This window comes from Branchiostoma lanceolatum, chromosome 6 (genome assembly GCF_035083965.1).
Source record: "Branchiostoma lanceolatum isolate klBraLanc5 chromosome 6, klBraLanc5.hap2, whole genome shotgun sequence".
Taxonomy (NCBI): Eukaryota; Metazoa; Chordata; class Leptocardii; order Amphioxiformes; family Branchiostomatidae; genus Branchiostoma; species Branchiostoma lanceolatum.
The window spans coordinates 14,873,069-14,888,376 of record NC_089727.1 but is presented as its reverse complement, the minus strand read 5'-3'; the positions used below and the strand labels follow the sequence as shown (position 1 = coordinate 14,888,376).

The 15,308-nt window shown below is 38.7% G+C and overlaps 1 protein-coding gene across 5 annotated transcripts in view; it reads right to left on the bottom strand.

Annotated features, from left to right (window-relative positions):
• LOC136436776 (cGMP-dependent 3',5'-cyclic phosphodiesterase-like) overlaps positions 1-15,308 on the bottom strand; it is an 86,634-nt gene that overhangs the window by 26,058 nt on the left and 45,268 nt on the right. For 4 of the 5 annotated variants that reach the window (XM_066431041.1, XM_066431042.1, XM_066431043.1 and 1 more), the window contains exons 6-10: positions 12,268-12,327; positions 8,670-8,793; positions 8,335-8,387; positions 4,322-4,396; positions 2,218-2,259 (exon numbers count right to left, since the gene is read on the bottom strand). In XM_066431041.1, coding sequence (XP_066287138.1) covers positions 2,218-2,259; positions 4,322-4,396; positions 8,335-8,387; positions 8,670-8,793; positions 12,268-12,327 — 354 coding nt within the window. Of the gene's footprint in view, positions 1-2,217; positions 2,260-4,321; positions 4,397-8,334; positions 8,388-8,669; positions 8,794-10,668; positions 10,852-12,267; positions 12,328-15,308 lie in introns of those variants that run through there. The other variant, XM_066431045.1, reaches the window with a different exon arrangement.

The following is a 15,308-nucleotide window of genomic DNA, read 5'->3' as shown; positions in this document are numbered from 1 at the left end:
TGGTATAAAGAACAAGAAGGCAACAGCAGAAAAAGCCAACGTTAAAAAAATATATGTGAATCCTTGCAAACTTCTAATAAACAATTCGACCTAAAGTTATGCAATTGTCTGTTTGAGAATATCCCAATTTTATATCTACTGGTACAACCTTAGTTTTTTTATGCAGTAATTGCAGCAAAGAATGACAAGTGTTGCCACTTGGCCAAATAGCAAATCACTCTTCAAAAAGCCTATCAATATAATAAATAAAACATTTCCAATCAGAAAATCAGAGTTTGTTCTTTAAGTTCTCCAAGAAGGACAATTTACTGTTTCTGTGCAGTTAAACTACTGGCACAGCCATATCAATGACTAACTGTTGAACAACTTTGTAGCATATATCGATCCATCCAGTTTTTTTATTAAATGCAGACTATGTAACAGGACATTTTGAAAATCCTTTCCAACTTAGTCTTCTTCCACCTCTGTCCACCTTCTAAATGTGTACAGACTATCAGCAGTTATCAGAGACAGACATATCCCTCTATGACGCATGTCCAGCCTTATCTCACACAAACGGGATGCACACAACTACTGGATCAGTTCATACACTTTACACAGCATTGGTTTTATTGATTTTTGTCATCTCTACCTGATGAATTTGCTCCAAGCTATATTTACTGATACAGTGCAGCTTTGCTATCTCACCTATGCACATAGCTCTTTTGCAGACCAAAGAAAAGATGGTATGCACTTCTTCTGTAGAAAGCAAATAACATTTTGATGAAACAAACACGCTCCACAATCAATATTCACTACATTACTGAGATGAAAGAAATAACCATAAATAGACATAGGCACAGATGACTGAAGGAAGATACTTGCCTTCAGCAGTAAGGTTGAACTAATGTTCTTTTTTTGGCAGAGACAGAAACATAATTGAATGAAAGTTGCAAACGTTAACCCTCTCCCTGCAGCCTAACTCTGTAACCAATAGGGAATTGGGTGCCAAATGGCTACTTCAGTGTACCAAAGGTTAAGGAACTTGAAATAGATAATACTGAACTTCTGCAGTCATATTACAGGACCTACCCATCAGAAACAAGACCTGCTATGTTACATAACTGGGAGAATTCTACAATTACAACAGTTTCAGCACCACAGACAGACTATCTGCCAGTCTGACAGCCAGCTTTAGAAGTTGGCAGTTATGACACTTTATTTATTTATTCATTTATTCATAAGACTCATCCATTACAGAGAATGGAGGGGGAGACAAGTCAGGTGATTACTCACCTCTACAAGTTGTCCCCCCCTTAACAGACAAAAAGCAACATATAAGAAATAAGAAAACTATACGAATTACCACTTTTAACAGTACTTTTTACAGGAAAATATAAGCATGTAAATCATAGCATATGTACAGGATAACAAAACAATATAATGACAGAAAATCAGGGCATTATCTAGCAAGGCCTTGTGGCTATGCAAGCAGAACAATTACAAAAGGATGTCCACGTACACGGAGCGTCAGTAGCATAGACCTCTCTAAACCTGTTATGCAAGTGATTCAACAGCTGCCGTCTGAAGGCGAGCATGTGTTGTGGCTGAGAGACACTGTGGCCTAAGGCTCTCAGGTTAACACCCAGACTGTTCCAAATACAGTATTTGCAGGATCAATGAGATCTGAGTTTTAAAAAAGGACATCTGTCTTATATAACAAGGTGATCTGTCTTCTGTGATAGTTTTCTACAGGTGACAGCAGCTCCAACACATCTGGAACATTGCTCTTCTAACAGATGTTGATACATATTATTAGATACTATGCAAAGTTATTGTACTTCTAGCTAAGGTTTGTACAGACAATAAGTATGGTCGTCTGTGGATCTTAACCCGCAAGAAAATGTTTCACAACGAATACTGATAAGTACACCCCCACCCCTCTTTCTTGCAAACAACAGATGGTAATTAAGTCCTGCCTCTACTATGCAGTCTTACACTTGTTCCATCTTATCAACTCAATCTAGTTTATGACTGGCACCCCAAAGCCAATTTGTACAGTTAAGCTCAAGCCTATAGACTTTTACGGAAGACTGGTTTCTGTCTACATACCAGATACCTACTGACGTCAGCACCACGTCGTTTGTGAGCAAATCAAATCAAGTGCATCATTAGAGCAAAAGGCTCCACAAACTATTCTTAGATAGGCTACGAGTAGGACATTAATGGCGTACTTACAGGGAAGCGCACCTCCTCCTCCAACACATGTTCTCCAATCACCTGTGGGACAATTTGTTATCATTAATGTCATCATTATGGGATGGAATGGTGAGTCCATAGAAAAACTCCAATAAATCCAGGGCTGTCTCTAGGACCCGTCCTTCCATCCCAGGATGGAAATTTGCTTGTTGTTGGGACAGAAAAAAAGTCAACCCTGTCCGTCCAAAAAACATCAATTTCATAACCAAAACTGATGCAAATATATTTTTGTAAGCTTAGAATGACAGATTCAACATTGAAAATCAAAAACAATGAGTGGGAAGGAAAAAAATTTTAAGCTGGAGACAGCCCTGAATAAATCAAAAACATATTGCAATTACACAAGTAAAGTTAATTTGTTATGTTTAGCCATACCTAGTATGGCTCAACATATTGTTTTTGTTCACGTTCTTCTCCTTCTTCTGCCAAATCTTCAAATTGGTTCAACTCTGCCATTTTTTAATCAACCGACCTGAAATTTGGCATGGATGTAAAGAAGGCAAATACTCTCATGCGATTTTTTCATTTTTTTGAAACAGGCCTGAAAATCATTTTTATGGAGGTTTTTTGGGGCATTTTTAGGCAAAAATTACATTTTGGTCTCCTGTGGCCTGGTTTTACAAGCAAATGACCTGACATTCGGTACAAGGGCGCCTTAAACATGTCCCTACAGGATTTCAATCACAATTCTGGTGTACATCACTTCAAAATGCTTCATTTTTGGGACTTTTGGACCCATTTCAGACCAAAAACAGGCCAAAAGTGGTATCCCCGTTCCATGTTCTATTTGCTGCTGGCCAAAGAATCCATGTTCTATCTAAGGATCCCCGCGTTCCATTTGCTACTGGCCAAAGAACACTGTTCTATTTAGGTTACCTGAGGTCATATTGCAGGAACACACGCAAGCCTTTGCAGTAAGAAGCTCTTGGGGTCTCGCAGAACTTGTAGAGAGAATTGTTTTGCACGGGTGATTTTGGAACAGTCAATTTATGCATCGGGAGGGAGATTGGCGAAGTATGATGCTCTCGCAAATGTTGCCTTTCTACATGCAGTTAATATTTCGATTTGCCCAGGTGTTATTTTGGGACAGCACACTTCTTGCATGGGGAGGAGCATGGCTAAACATGCTGTATTTGCTCAGGGGCAAATGGCGGCCTTTCTAGTTTACACTCTATCTGTTCATCACAATGGGCATCACAATTTGCAACTGATCATGACTGATTGTCAACCTCTCCTTATTCCTGAAACTTTACACAGCACAATGTAACTCAGAATTCATCACCATATATCCTATAGAAAAACTTAATCTATAAACCAATAACATGTGTCTTCATATACATATTTTTCCTTATAGTTCATGCACAAATAAAAACGTTATCAATATGCAAAAAACGTTATCAATATGCAAGTAAGAAAACAGTAAGATAAACAATTTTTTCCCAAAGAGCAAAGTATTCCATCAAAAGTCTGTCACAAAGTATCATAATGACTGCCCAGATAGGATCATTCATTAATGTATAACAAATTCCTAGTATTGACTTTCTGCCGCAGTATTGTATTGAGCTCCAGTATCACAAGATAAGGACACCACAGCTAATGGAACTTATAACCTCATTACATCAATCAAGCCTGTATATCAACTCTAGGGTCTGTCAGGGGACATTGTGAAAGGGCTGAATCTGGGTTAACTTTGCAGCAATAGCAAATGATGACTAATCACAACAGTGAAGTCTTTTCATTCATTTCGATCTATCCCCATGTTCCCTTGATGCCTTTCTGTTGGTTATAAAGAAAGGTTATCAGTTGAAAAGTTGGTCAGCCCCACAATTAGCCTCTTGGTCTCTTGACATTTTTCAACCAAAAATTCAACAAAAGGTCAAGATGAAAACAATGGGCTAGCAGGATGGGAGGACATCTTGTATCTGACTATAATCACTCTCTGAAACTGGGTATACCAGTTAAGATACAGACTCCCCCCTAGGACTGTTTTCATGTTGCTTTTTCAGTTCAACATAATTCCATATTCAATCCAAAAACTGACAAATTAAACTGGTGTGGTTATAGCTTCCTTGCTCAAACTTACCTGACAGAAGAACTCTGCAGTGTCATCAGCAACGAGCAGCAGCAGACAGCACTCTGCTCTTGTTACCTTTTGTAACTACAGTAAAAAAATAGAGAAAAATAACTCATCAATGACAGGTATCTTCCTACAACCATAACATGATACTGTTTTGCAAAAACTCATATGACAAGGTATTACCCGTATGTTGTTGTGTCTTTGTTTGACCTTAAGAGATCTATGATTACCCAACGTCTGCTTCAACACGGGGTCAAACAATATAGAGAAAGTAAACAGAAATCATGACATCACAACATCTACAATTACAATTGACAATAAAGCAAACTAAAAATCTGCTGCATCATCATCAACATACCATCAACAATCAATGTCTGTATACAATTATCATGTTGTGATCAACTGTCTACTTATGACAGCATTCTGATTGTTTATGGTCAAATGTTTGACACATGCACCTTTTGAAAAACCAGAGTATAGTCACCACAGAACAGAAACTGCAGAAAGAGGAGCTCCATCAATTATTGTGCAAATGGCCATGGTCATGACATGGCTTCTATAAGTGGGTAATACTGGTGTGCCAGAGATGGATTGATGTATAAGAGGAGTTGCCATTGACCCTACAGTTTATGTACCAAGGAATAGCTACACATTGTTATAGCTGTGTCATTCCTTTTTCTGTGGGTCCTTCTCAATAGCTGAAGATGGCTCAAGTAGCAATGATTGATGCCAACAATCTTCTTCAGACAGAAGTTTTCATAAATTTTGAGTAGTTCCTAAAAACTGATGATGTGGTTTGAATTTTAATTGATTTGAAGACATTTGTAATGGCAAAAAATCTAAGGGCAAAAACGTCAGGCACATTCTGCAAGTTGCATAGGCCACCACAGCCTGTTAAAGAGGACCCTAATGATGCTGGCGGCCATTGTGGATGGTGGTACTTTGCTGTTACAGATAAGAGCTATGGCCACGCAATTGTAATATCATGGAGTCTTCATCTGTCTCTATAACATATAAGCACACGGAGTGGGACTGCGTGATTGATCATCGGTTGTTTCCCACACTGCCATTACAGTCCCATCATGCTCATAGTCTGCACCACTGGGACTAAACAACTGGACACCTTCCAACTGTGGAATGTGACGAGAATTTGTGTGGATAGCATTTGTCACATCTGCCTCTAGCAAATAGAGTTTTTACCCCTTTTGAGTGAGAGAGACCTTTCAAAAGTTATGGTGGAGCAAAATTCGTCAAGCAAATTTGGCCTTCTTGTGGTGTTTTTGTCCAAATGGCTGTGACGTTCATCCATATTTGCACAGCTACTATACGGAAGTGTAGGGAGGGGCCACAAATGTGTTCTTTTCCAGAAGAACCTAAGTCATAAAAATCTTCACAGTTAAAATACCCGAACACGCCATCAATACACAAATCAGTCACATTTTTAGGGACCTTTGCTGCTTGTGTGCCTCACAGATATAACCTAGAAATGTCATATCTTCAAATGGCTGGAGCCAGAGGGGAAGGTGAAGAACCCTTTACATTTTGTCGCTGTTCCTTTGCTCTCCAACCATTATTCATCACTGTCATATACTTTCTTGCAATGACAGTTATCTATAGCAAAGCCCCCATATTACTCCCGTCACAATCAGCCTGATTCCAACGCAATTTGGCTGCTCGTGACCTTCACATAATTTTCCCCTGTACTTGGCAGTATTCCACGGTAGACATTAGCTCCCATTATGCCGAAGCAGGGTTGATGAAGCATCAGCGTACGTGACCCGTGGGGAGGGTTAATCCCGGGATTGCGAGTTACAGGAAAGCCCTTGGCAAAACGCTGCTCAGAGAGCAGAAAAACTATAGCAAAATAAATCTTTCCTCAAAATTGGGATCAAGAGGTTGCTACGTGTCATTGCGCTAGACGTATAATTCCTGTTCCTGTCGTCAGTGATACAGGTATTGATTTCATTAAATATTCATCAAGTTCCTTGCCATTATCCATAAAGAACTTTTGGCATTTCCCAACACGCTTTGAAGTGATCTTTAATGACGAGTTACTCCATCTTAGGAGAAAGGGCATACAGATAGAAAATTTGATTCAAATGCAGTGCAGGATCAAAAACATTGTATGCACGGTGACGTCTCTCCTCAAACCAAAGTTCGGAATATTCTGTAGTGGCATCAGGGTTCCAAACTGATATTTTTTGTGTGCCCTCCAGTTGTCATAACTTGAGTCCTGTGAAGTAATACAAGCAGAGGCTGATACGGTGTGGAGTAGTCCACATGAACTCCAAAATGATGCAAGCAGCAAAGAGAAGCTATGGATTGTGAACTGCACATTACTCATTTTCTGACTTTTTATTTATTTATTTATTGGTCAACAATAAAAAGTACAGGGCATGAAGGTGGTACATTCCAGCTAACAGCTAAAATTAACATCACCAGGTCCTATGACATGAAAAGTAAAACTGACAAAAACAAAGGTACAATAAAAATAGGAACACAGCATTTGGGTTGGGCAGTCCAGGATAAAATAGAATATTTAAAACTGGGTCATATCTAGAATTGTGAATTGAAAGGGCTTTTGTGTAGGAAAGTTTAGTCAACTCTAAAGTGTTAAGTGTCAATAAAGCATGTTCAATAATTGTTGGAATAATTCGAGTCAGAGAAAAACATACAAGCAGCTAAGGTTGTGTAAGCCTGCTGTCAAGTTTTAGTGGCAGAAGTCACTATGCTCAGGCCTTGGTGCTGAACTACAGTTGCTTTATCTTTATTTTTCGTTCTTCAAATGTTTCATTTGACAACCTCAAACTTTCCATTATCTTCATACTGTGCAAAAATTTACATGACACTGTATCTATGCTTGGGACTACATCTTACATTAGTAACGGTACTGTCACACAGCCCCTTTCACTCTTGATGTAATAAAATTGATACATTTTGGAAACATCTTAGCAACTTTACCTCACATAAAACATCACATCTTCAAACTTGTTTGGATACTAAAGAGTTCAATATCTGTTAGGCACCACATTATTTCTGAGATTGAAAATACAATCAAACATAAGTCTATGATTCATGCAGCTCTTGGGTAACAATTAAAGATAATCCATAGTTTCCATTCTTAATAGAGCTATGAATCTCTATGAGTCTGTCACATTATTTGTGTATGACTAAATGCTGTACAATTATGTGCCCTAAACAGATTTATGGCAAGGAAAGAGTTGAACAGTTCAGCATGTTTGCCTGAACATTTCCTATGGGACCTTGTTTGACTCATTATGAAGTCAATTTCAGTTCTGGGGCCTTGTTTGAAAGCAGAAAACACTCATTTTACTCAGCGCTAAAATTCCCAGTACAATCAATTTTAACAACTTGTAAGTGTCCTAAAAGACACAGCAGCAAGTTGCAACACTGAATTCTCTGTCAGTGAAAAGAATGGGCATCCTAGCTACTCAGCCTAATGCAGTAACTTTACACATAAAATCTCTACGTGCTCCATGGGAATATACAGACTGAGTGACTTATGCCTCTCTCTTCTGAGGAAGTGTTCGAACATGATCCCATTACTACTTCTCTATCTGCTCTGACTCAAAAATCACTCCATCTTTTTGGCTTACTTCCGAGTTCCGTCAAAGACGTTTGTCACCATAATTTAACCTTTGCTCTGCTAAACAGGCAACTTCAAGTCGGTTTCAAAAGGCTTTAGGCAGTTGAAAGTGACTGATGATGTGACTTAGCAATGTAAAGGTTGCCATTTGTAATAAGTGCACTTTGGCAAATACTTTGAGCTTCCAAAAGATGTTTTTGAATGGTTTTTAAGCCTTTTGTTGTCCTATGAATACATCAAACTTTTGCACCTTCAAGCATAATCTAACTCAAGCATTTTCACACAAAAATGTTTGGACATTAGTAACAGTCAATTACCCTGCCCTACATCTAACCTTACACTAATGGTACAAGAAAATAGGTCATCGGTAAGATTGTGTGTGATAGTGAGAAATGTACAGGATTCTACTCACATATCTGATGACCTTCAGTTGCAAGGCAGGGGCATCTTGGTCATAAAGGTCAGCTGGAATGAGGAAGAAGACACACATCGTAAAGAGCACAAATTAAAGTAAATACTTGCAGATTGGTTTGCTGCTCAGACCAAACCTTTGGCCTTATTTCTCTAGCTGGGACAGAACCCCGTTTGACCTTCGGTGGCATTGAAGGTCAGTGATGTGCCTACAAAATTAACCTTGCGCTTCATTATGCCGTATGAAAGGAAATTCTTCAATATAAAATATTGAAAAAAGATCAAACAAACTGGCCATGGAACATATTGATGATATAGGAAATACATGAGAATTACCACAGAGCTGAAGAATTGCCTGAGTGTCGATGGTCCCTGAATCTTGTCTGTGGGCTGGAGAGTGCGACATGGCCCCGTCTTGCTGCATCTGCACCTGTTTCAACCGGCTGTAGCAGGTAGCAATCTGGACGAACAGATAAGATCATCCCTCCATCACTCACCAAACCAACACCTGAACACTATTAAGTCAAGCGCTACGCAACAATGAGATGCAAAGACCAAGCTTTCCTTCCCAAGATACAAATCAGTGTAAGTCTTCTTGTAATGAATATGTCATTGAGCATGCAGCAATCATTCTCTACTGGGTTAAGACACAGGTCCAATTTAGTCCCTGATTGGGCCTGATTTGCTATTCTATTTCAAGGAACGGGGCGGAACAACATGATTAAGGGAACACAAACATGATTGAGGGTGCATGCAGAACTTTAAAGGATTCTTTAAAGGCACCCAGAGCACTTTATGTGGCTTCAAACTCAAATTAAAAAACTCCAGTTTTTAGCCATTTCTACACATAGTAAGTTTCAATAACACTATACCATTACATATCGATATTCAAGGAGCAAAGATGCGATGTCGCTGTGTGTTGAGCACTCAAAAAAAAATCCAAGCGCTGTCAGCGCCGCCGTTTTTGTTCTCAAATTTTCCGACTTCTTGGAACGTGACGTCCCGTCGCCGGAACTTGCAGAGAACTGACCGTTCCAGTCGAACACAGGAATAATGCACAAGTACATTAGAGACGGACTTGGTAGTCGAGTTGGCAATGTGTTACGTAAGCTCCGTCCCCTTGAGTGCCCGAGATATTTTCTTTTTCATTTCGTTTTTTTCTTGGGTATTCATGTAGCCAATGCAGTGAGATATCTGTCCCAGATATGCATTGTCATTTCTGCTTGTCATTTCTGTCCCACTAGCGCTGTTTTTGACGGAGGTGTTCCAAATAGAACAGGGGGTTCTATATGGTGTTCGACGGGAACGGTCCATTACCGACGAAAAAACCGTTTTGAGTTCTGTTTCAATCTAATTACACTAGGCGCGTGAAACTAAAGGGGTCATTGTGTAGCTTATTTTCGCGTGGCTTTTGAGCGCTTGTGACATGTAATCATCACGCAAATGTGGTTAACAGTGGCATTAAATGACAATGTCATAAAGAAGCAAAATTTACAGATGCAACTAGAACTGCACAAATGGTTACTGAAGACCAACTCAAGTGTGAAATTGAATAACATTAGAAAATGGAAATGTACGTCGTAAAAACATTATGGTTTCACTTCACTTTTACAATTCACATGTCACCAACATTTACACATATACACGCATGTATAGCATAAAAGGTGGCCTAAGTCAGGTTCATAAATATTTAAACTTTACAATTTAGGTCAACCGCAACATGGGGCATGTTATTTGACCTTCCCAGAAGGTGTTCTGATGAAGAGATTACAAATCAAAACAACATAACCAACACCTGAGCACAATCTCCAATATACTCAATACAATCCTTCCTTTGAACAAAAACAAAGGAGTATACAATAGCCTCAAACTGTTACCCTCGGCTGGTATATAAAAGTGGTGAGAAATAAATTGATGCACAAAAGGAAGTAATGCAGAGATGCAAAGTCTGGTTCCTTGCCAGACTTTAAAGCTGGGGGTTTTAATACATACATTTTATCTTGAGTAATTCCTCAATGGTCTGCTTCAATCTCATTAATTCTGGGGATACATGTAACACACTCTCATTAAGGTGCAGCGATGATATCTATTGATTTCTGGCCGAGCCAAGCAGATCAGGGCATATGTATCCATATTTCATTTCAATTTCAAGTCAAGCAACAATTTCGTATGGTGTCTGGTGTTAATTTTCTTGGGAAAATTTTCGCATACAGATGGTCACTTTTGGTGATGGTCTTGGGCAAATGATTAAGTAGAGACGGCTCCTAATAACAAGGGCTTAAAAAAAGCTCCTCCCTGGAAGGTATTCCATGTTTTATTTTCATATCATACTTACATTACTCCACGATTTGATTGCACTGCAACCACCTCCCATTGATCAACACTGCTTTTAGGACAGTACATCAGAGTAGGAGAGGCTAGAAATTATCTCACAACAAAACTGGAGATGAAAGTTGCCTTTTCATCAAGTCCTGCTGACTGATGCTTCCGTTGGTGAAAGATCTTTGGTGTTTGGGAAAATCAACGGATTTCAGTAATGGCCATGACCTTGAAAATGATGTTCCAGAATTCAACTACGTCCAAATGATGTAACAGACTGTCCTTCAAAGAGTTCTAGAACAGTATTGCTTCATCTCTGAGATCATAAGGTGAAATATATGGCTATGGCAGCCAGTCCTTATTGATGATATGTATTCAGCTGCAACACGTGCCATAATCATAGAGCTGAACAGCTTTGTCAAGATCAGTGGTAAGGGCAATGAAGGCCTGCAGGCTTGAATATAATAAAAAAATTATTCAATTCTTTTTTGCTGGGTAAATTTGTTATGTTGTGAAATTCTCATCATGAAGAAATTCATTGATATAATCAATTGTAAAAAAATTCACATTCAGAATTGTTGTGGCATACACATCCTTGGTTAGGGAAGATTTGACCATCCATATATCTGTTGTCAAAGTCCTATAGGAACATTCCTTGGAGTCATAAGAGTATCACTAATGATAAATATCACAATTTTCTTTTCCAGCAACACCATCATTCCTCTAGTCACGGTCCCTTGCACAAGCCTGGACCGCAACAATGCATCCTACTGGGCTACAAAGTGTGAAACATTATTCTGTACCCTCTAGTACCTTATCCTTTTATAAGATCACTACAAAAAAATTACATTCTCAGTGGCTATGACGACAGACCTTGCCAAAGGGTTAGATTCTCCAGATTTAGATTGATAAGTAGTATCTCATCTAGTATTGAAATAATGTATAACATTACCAAGCATAGCAACATCACTTACAAGCACGAGCTATCAAACACAATTATATATTCAATCTAGAAAGAAATAACCATCTTATTATAGACATATGACTGAGCCTATTGTTATTATGACCAAATGAATACATTTTAATGATGTAATGGCATGTAAGCTGTTCAGTACATTACTCAACTATTATCTTTCTTGCATCTAATGTTCTCTCCATCTTACAAACTCTCTCATGAATACTTCATACCATGATCAACATTTGATGCAAAAGAATAAAAATGTAATGGTTATCATAGTAATTATGTAATGCTTCTATAACAGGCATGGATAGTAGATTTCTAAGGAAGCCATCTGATAAGACATTCCATCGCAATGAATCTAATAATTGGAAGCAAAGAATATGAACTCCTAGCAACAATTTTCTGTAGTTTTGAATGCTGCATGAGTTACTTGTAACTGTTTTAAAATACATGTGCAATACACCTTAGAAAATGTTCATACATATACAGTAGTCCTGAACTTCAAAATACAACCAGAAGGTCTCTACAACACACTCACTCTAACCATTACCTCGATATTGAGCCCCACAGGTATCAATTATATAACTTCCTCCTTGCACAAGTATCAACTCATATCTACCCGCACACAAGAGACGGTTGAAAGTGGTTACTTACGTGCTTTCCTAGGAGTGACAGGTTGTCATAGTGGAGCTGAGTCGGTCTGCTGCAGCTGATCTGAAAGGCAGCGGGGACTGAGTCAAACCCGATACGTACCACATGTTACGGCGGGCCAGGGCAAATCAATGAGTTGTTGAGTGTCAGGCTGTTGAACAATCTGGTACAAAAATGAATGCTTCAAAGGGACTAGAAAAGAAGTCACATCAGGTTACATGGCAAGAAATATCCCTCTTCCTGCATTCGAATTGCATGACATGCAAAATTGGTTGAATATCCCTTTTTCTAATGTTCTCTAAACCTATGCTATAATTTTGTTGTATTATTGAAGAGCACTGAAGCTTTGATATGTTTATCATCATGGGCATTTCACTTGGAGGTTTTTGTTCAATGGATTGAAAATTAACAAACATACGGCATACATTTATCACAGACTGGTATCTGAAAGAGCCCTGGACCACATGAGATGGAGGGATTTAATTTGTGGCCTATGCCCAAGGATGGGTAGTAGGCCTAAGTAAGTAACCTTGTTTTGACTCAGCACCCAAATGAAAATAACCAGATTAACTGTATATAAGAATATTAAGGTGATTGGGAAAAAAAAATCAATAGATACTTCAGAACCCATTATGTGATGCGTAATGGTCTGGATATCCACACCTTGGGGAGTTGGTCCTTTTACCTATTTTCTACACAGGGATCATGCAAGGTTTCCCAACGGCCAAAACATGGGTGGAGGCAGAGGTTAGGTGTAATAGGTTCTAGGAGAGACCCAACTGGGAAGCTATGTATAATGTTTAAACATAAGATCGAAAGGTGAAAAACTTGTGCAAGACTTAGTGTTAAGGATGCCAATCCAAGGTTTTGCACGGAGGAAGGTCTTCCAAAATGTTGTCAGGTGTTATCTTTTTACATGGCTGTGTATAATAATGATAGTCTTTATTGCATATTCCTTTCCAGAAGGGCTAAATGCACAGATGACCACACATGATCTTTAAGAGGCACACTGCAAAACATGAATTGATACAATGCTACATTCTAACATTGAAAGCTAAACTAATGATGATCACCTAGCAGTTTCTTCTCTCTTTTTGAAACATTTGGGAACATGACTACATACTTTGTCTATTATATGTTCGTTCTTACATGACATCAGCTTTATGAAAGAGTATAAAGAACCTCAATACCCAGTGACATACTAAACTGATGAAACCATGAATATTTGGATCACATGGATAAATATCACATTTGTACACCCTGCACAACAGAAATTACTTGATTCTTAAGCAATCTTACAAAATCAATGTGCATTGTTTATAAACGTAATTTGTACCTGGATTAACGATCAATTCAAGACCACTCAATGAGAACTCAAAGTTGGGAGAATCTACAAAACTACTTTGTAAATGCAAAGACAAATTTGCATGACATTGTGGGTCATTAACTAATGACGCAAGTCAATTTCCTTCAAGCGTAGCATCCTCCTTCACATCCTCCTTCACGGTTTAAAGCGATCGACTCTGGATGCAACTAGTTACGGTATTTGGTCCAAGGATTTGCGTGACTCTAGGATAGGCAGACAGAGGATAAGGATCGATTTGAGCATTTTGCCATAACAGCGCCTACCATCCGTGTGGACTTGTGTACTAGATGACCCACAAGGTGCTTGATAGCAAATCACTGTCAGACTGTACCCATGTAATGTGTAATATCTAACCCTATCCCTTTGGACTTCCACTGAAATCATGATAAATGTGCTACATATAAAGTCAAGGACGCACCCTTTGTTGTGCAAAGGTTTCAAGATTAAACAACTTAAAGCATGTAAGGCATGTGGTACCAGTAAGTTTTCTTTACTTTGCCAGCTAAAGGATGCATCAATCCTGTTGCCAACACCTCTCAGATTTCATTCTGTGAAGTTTAATAAATAAAGAAAGCTCTTTCTGAGAATGAAAATTTATCCTTAATTGATATGTTTCCTGAAGGAATATCTGCTGATTCAACTCCACAAAATCAGTGCAAAACAAGCTAAGTTTTAAACCTGAAAAATGTTATCTTCATTTCTTGATCATTATTTGGGGGCTGGCCCATGCCTTTGCTTTCAGAAAAATGTGCAGATAAAATTGTAAAAAAATACATTCTCCAAGTACTACATATTACTTCTACACTAAGTCTCAGACTAACAGGTCGACAGGTTCTCGTAAATCTATCGACCTAACTTCTCCCGACAGGTCTGATTTGATTCTCTTGTTTGCTACAACACTGACCTAATTGTCCCGCGCTGGTGACGACAGCACCCCAAAAATCAATACTCACTTTATTACGACCCACTTTGAAGGAAGTTGGGCTTAGCAAACTTATTTGATGGGAACATTTGAGAACGTCAAAGTGGTCTCTTGTGGCGTTTTCAATAATCAAGTGGGACAGTTCTAAAGGATTCTTCCATATATAGCCATTACTTCCCTATTTATATCTAGCCTGGTTAAGTTTCTTTAATGTAAAAGCCATTAAAATCTGATCAATGAGGTGACAGATTTGACCACATTGCCCTGAAGGTATCAGGACAATACTATCATTCACATCAACATCAGTGAAAACTTTGCAGCATTGGATGAACTGAAAATGTTCAAGTCCCAAAGCACTTCAACAGTGCCAGATAAGAAGACATTGCAGCTTTCCGTTTACATGCTGAAAGAATGAGATGCAAAAGGAGTAGGACTTCATGGTAATAAAAAAATTTAGTAAGCGGTATGACTTTTCATGGTTCATTGCCATACCTAGAACTAATGGAATAAACATAAGGCTGGCTTTAAGTGACCTTAGACTCGGGTTTAGAGTTAGGCATGCTTATAGTTCTCAATTATATGGCCTTTGAATCCAACCATTAAGAAAGTGAAAGTCCTCCCACACCAGATGGTGCATAGGGCGGCACCCATCTACGTTTCAGTAGCCCTTGGAAAACAGTATGAACCATTTTTAAAGTCTTTGGTATGACTCTGCCGGGGATCAAACTCACGACCTGCCATATGCAAGGTGAACAC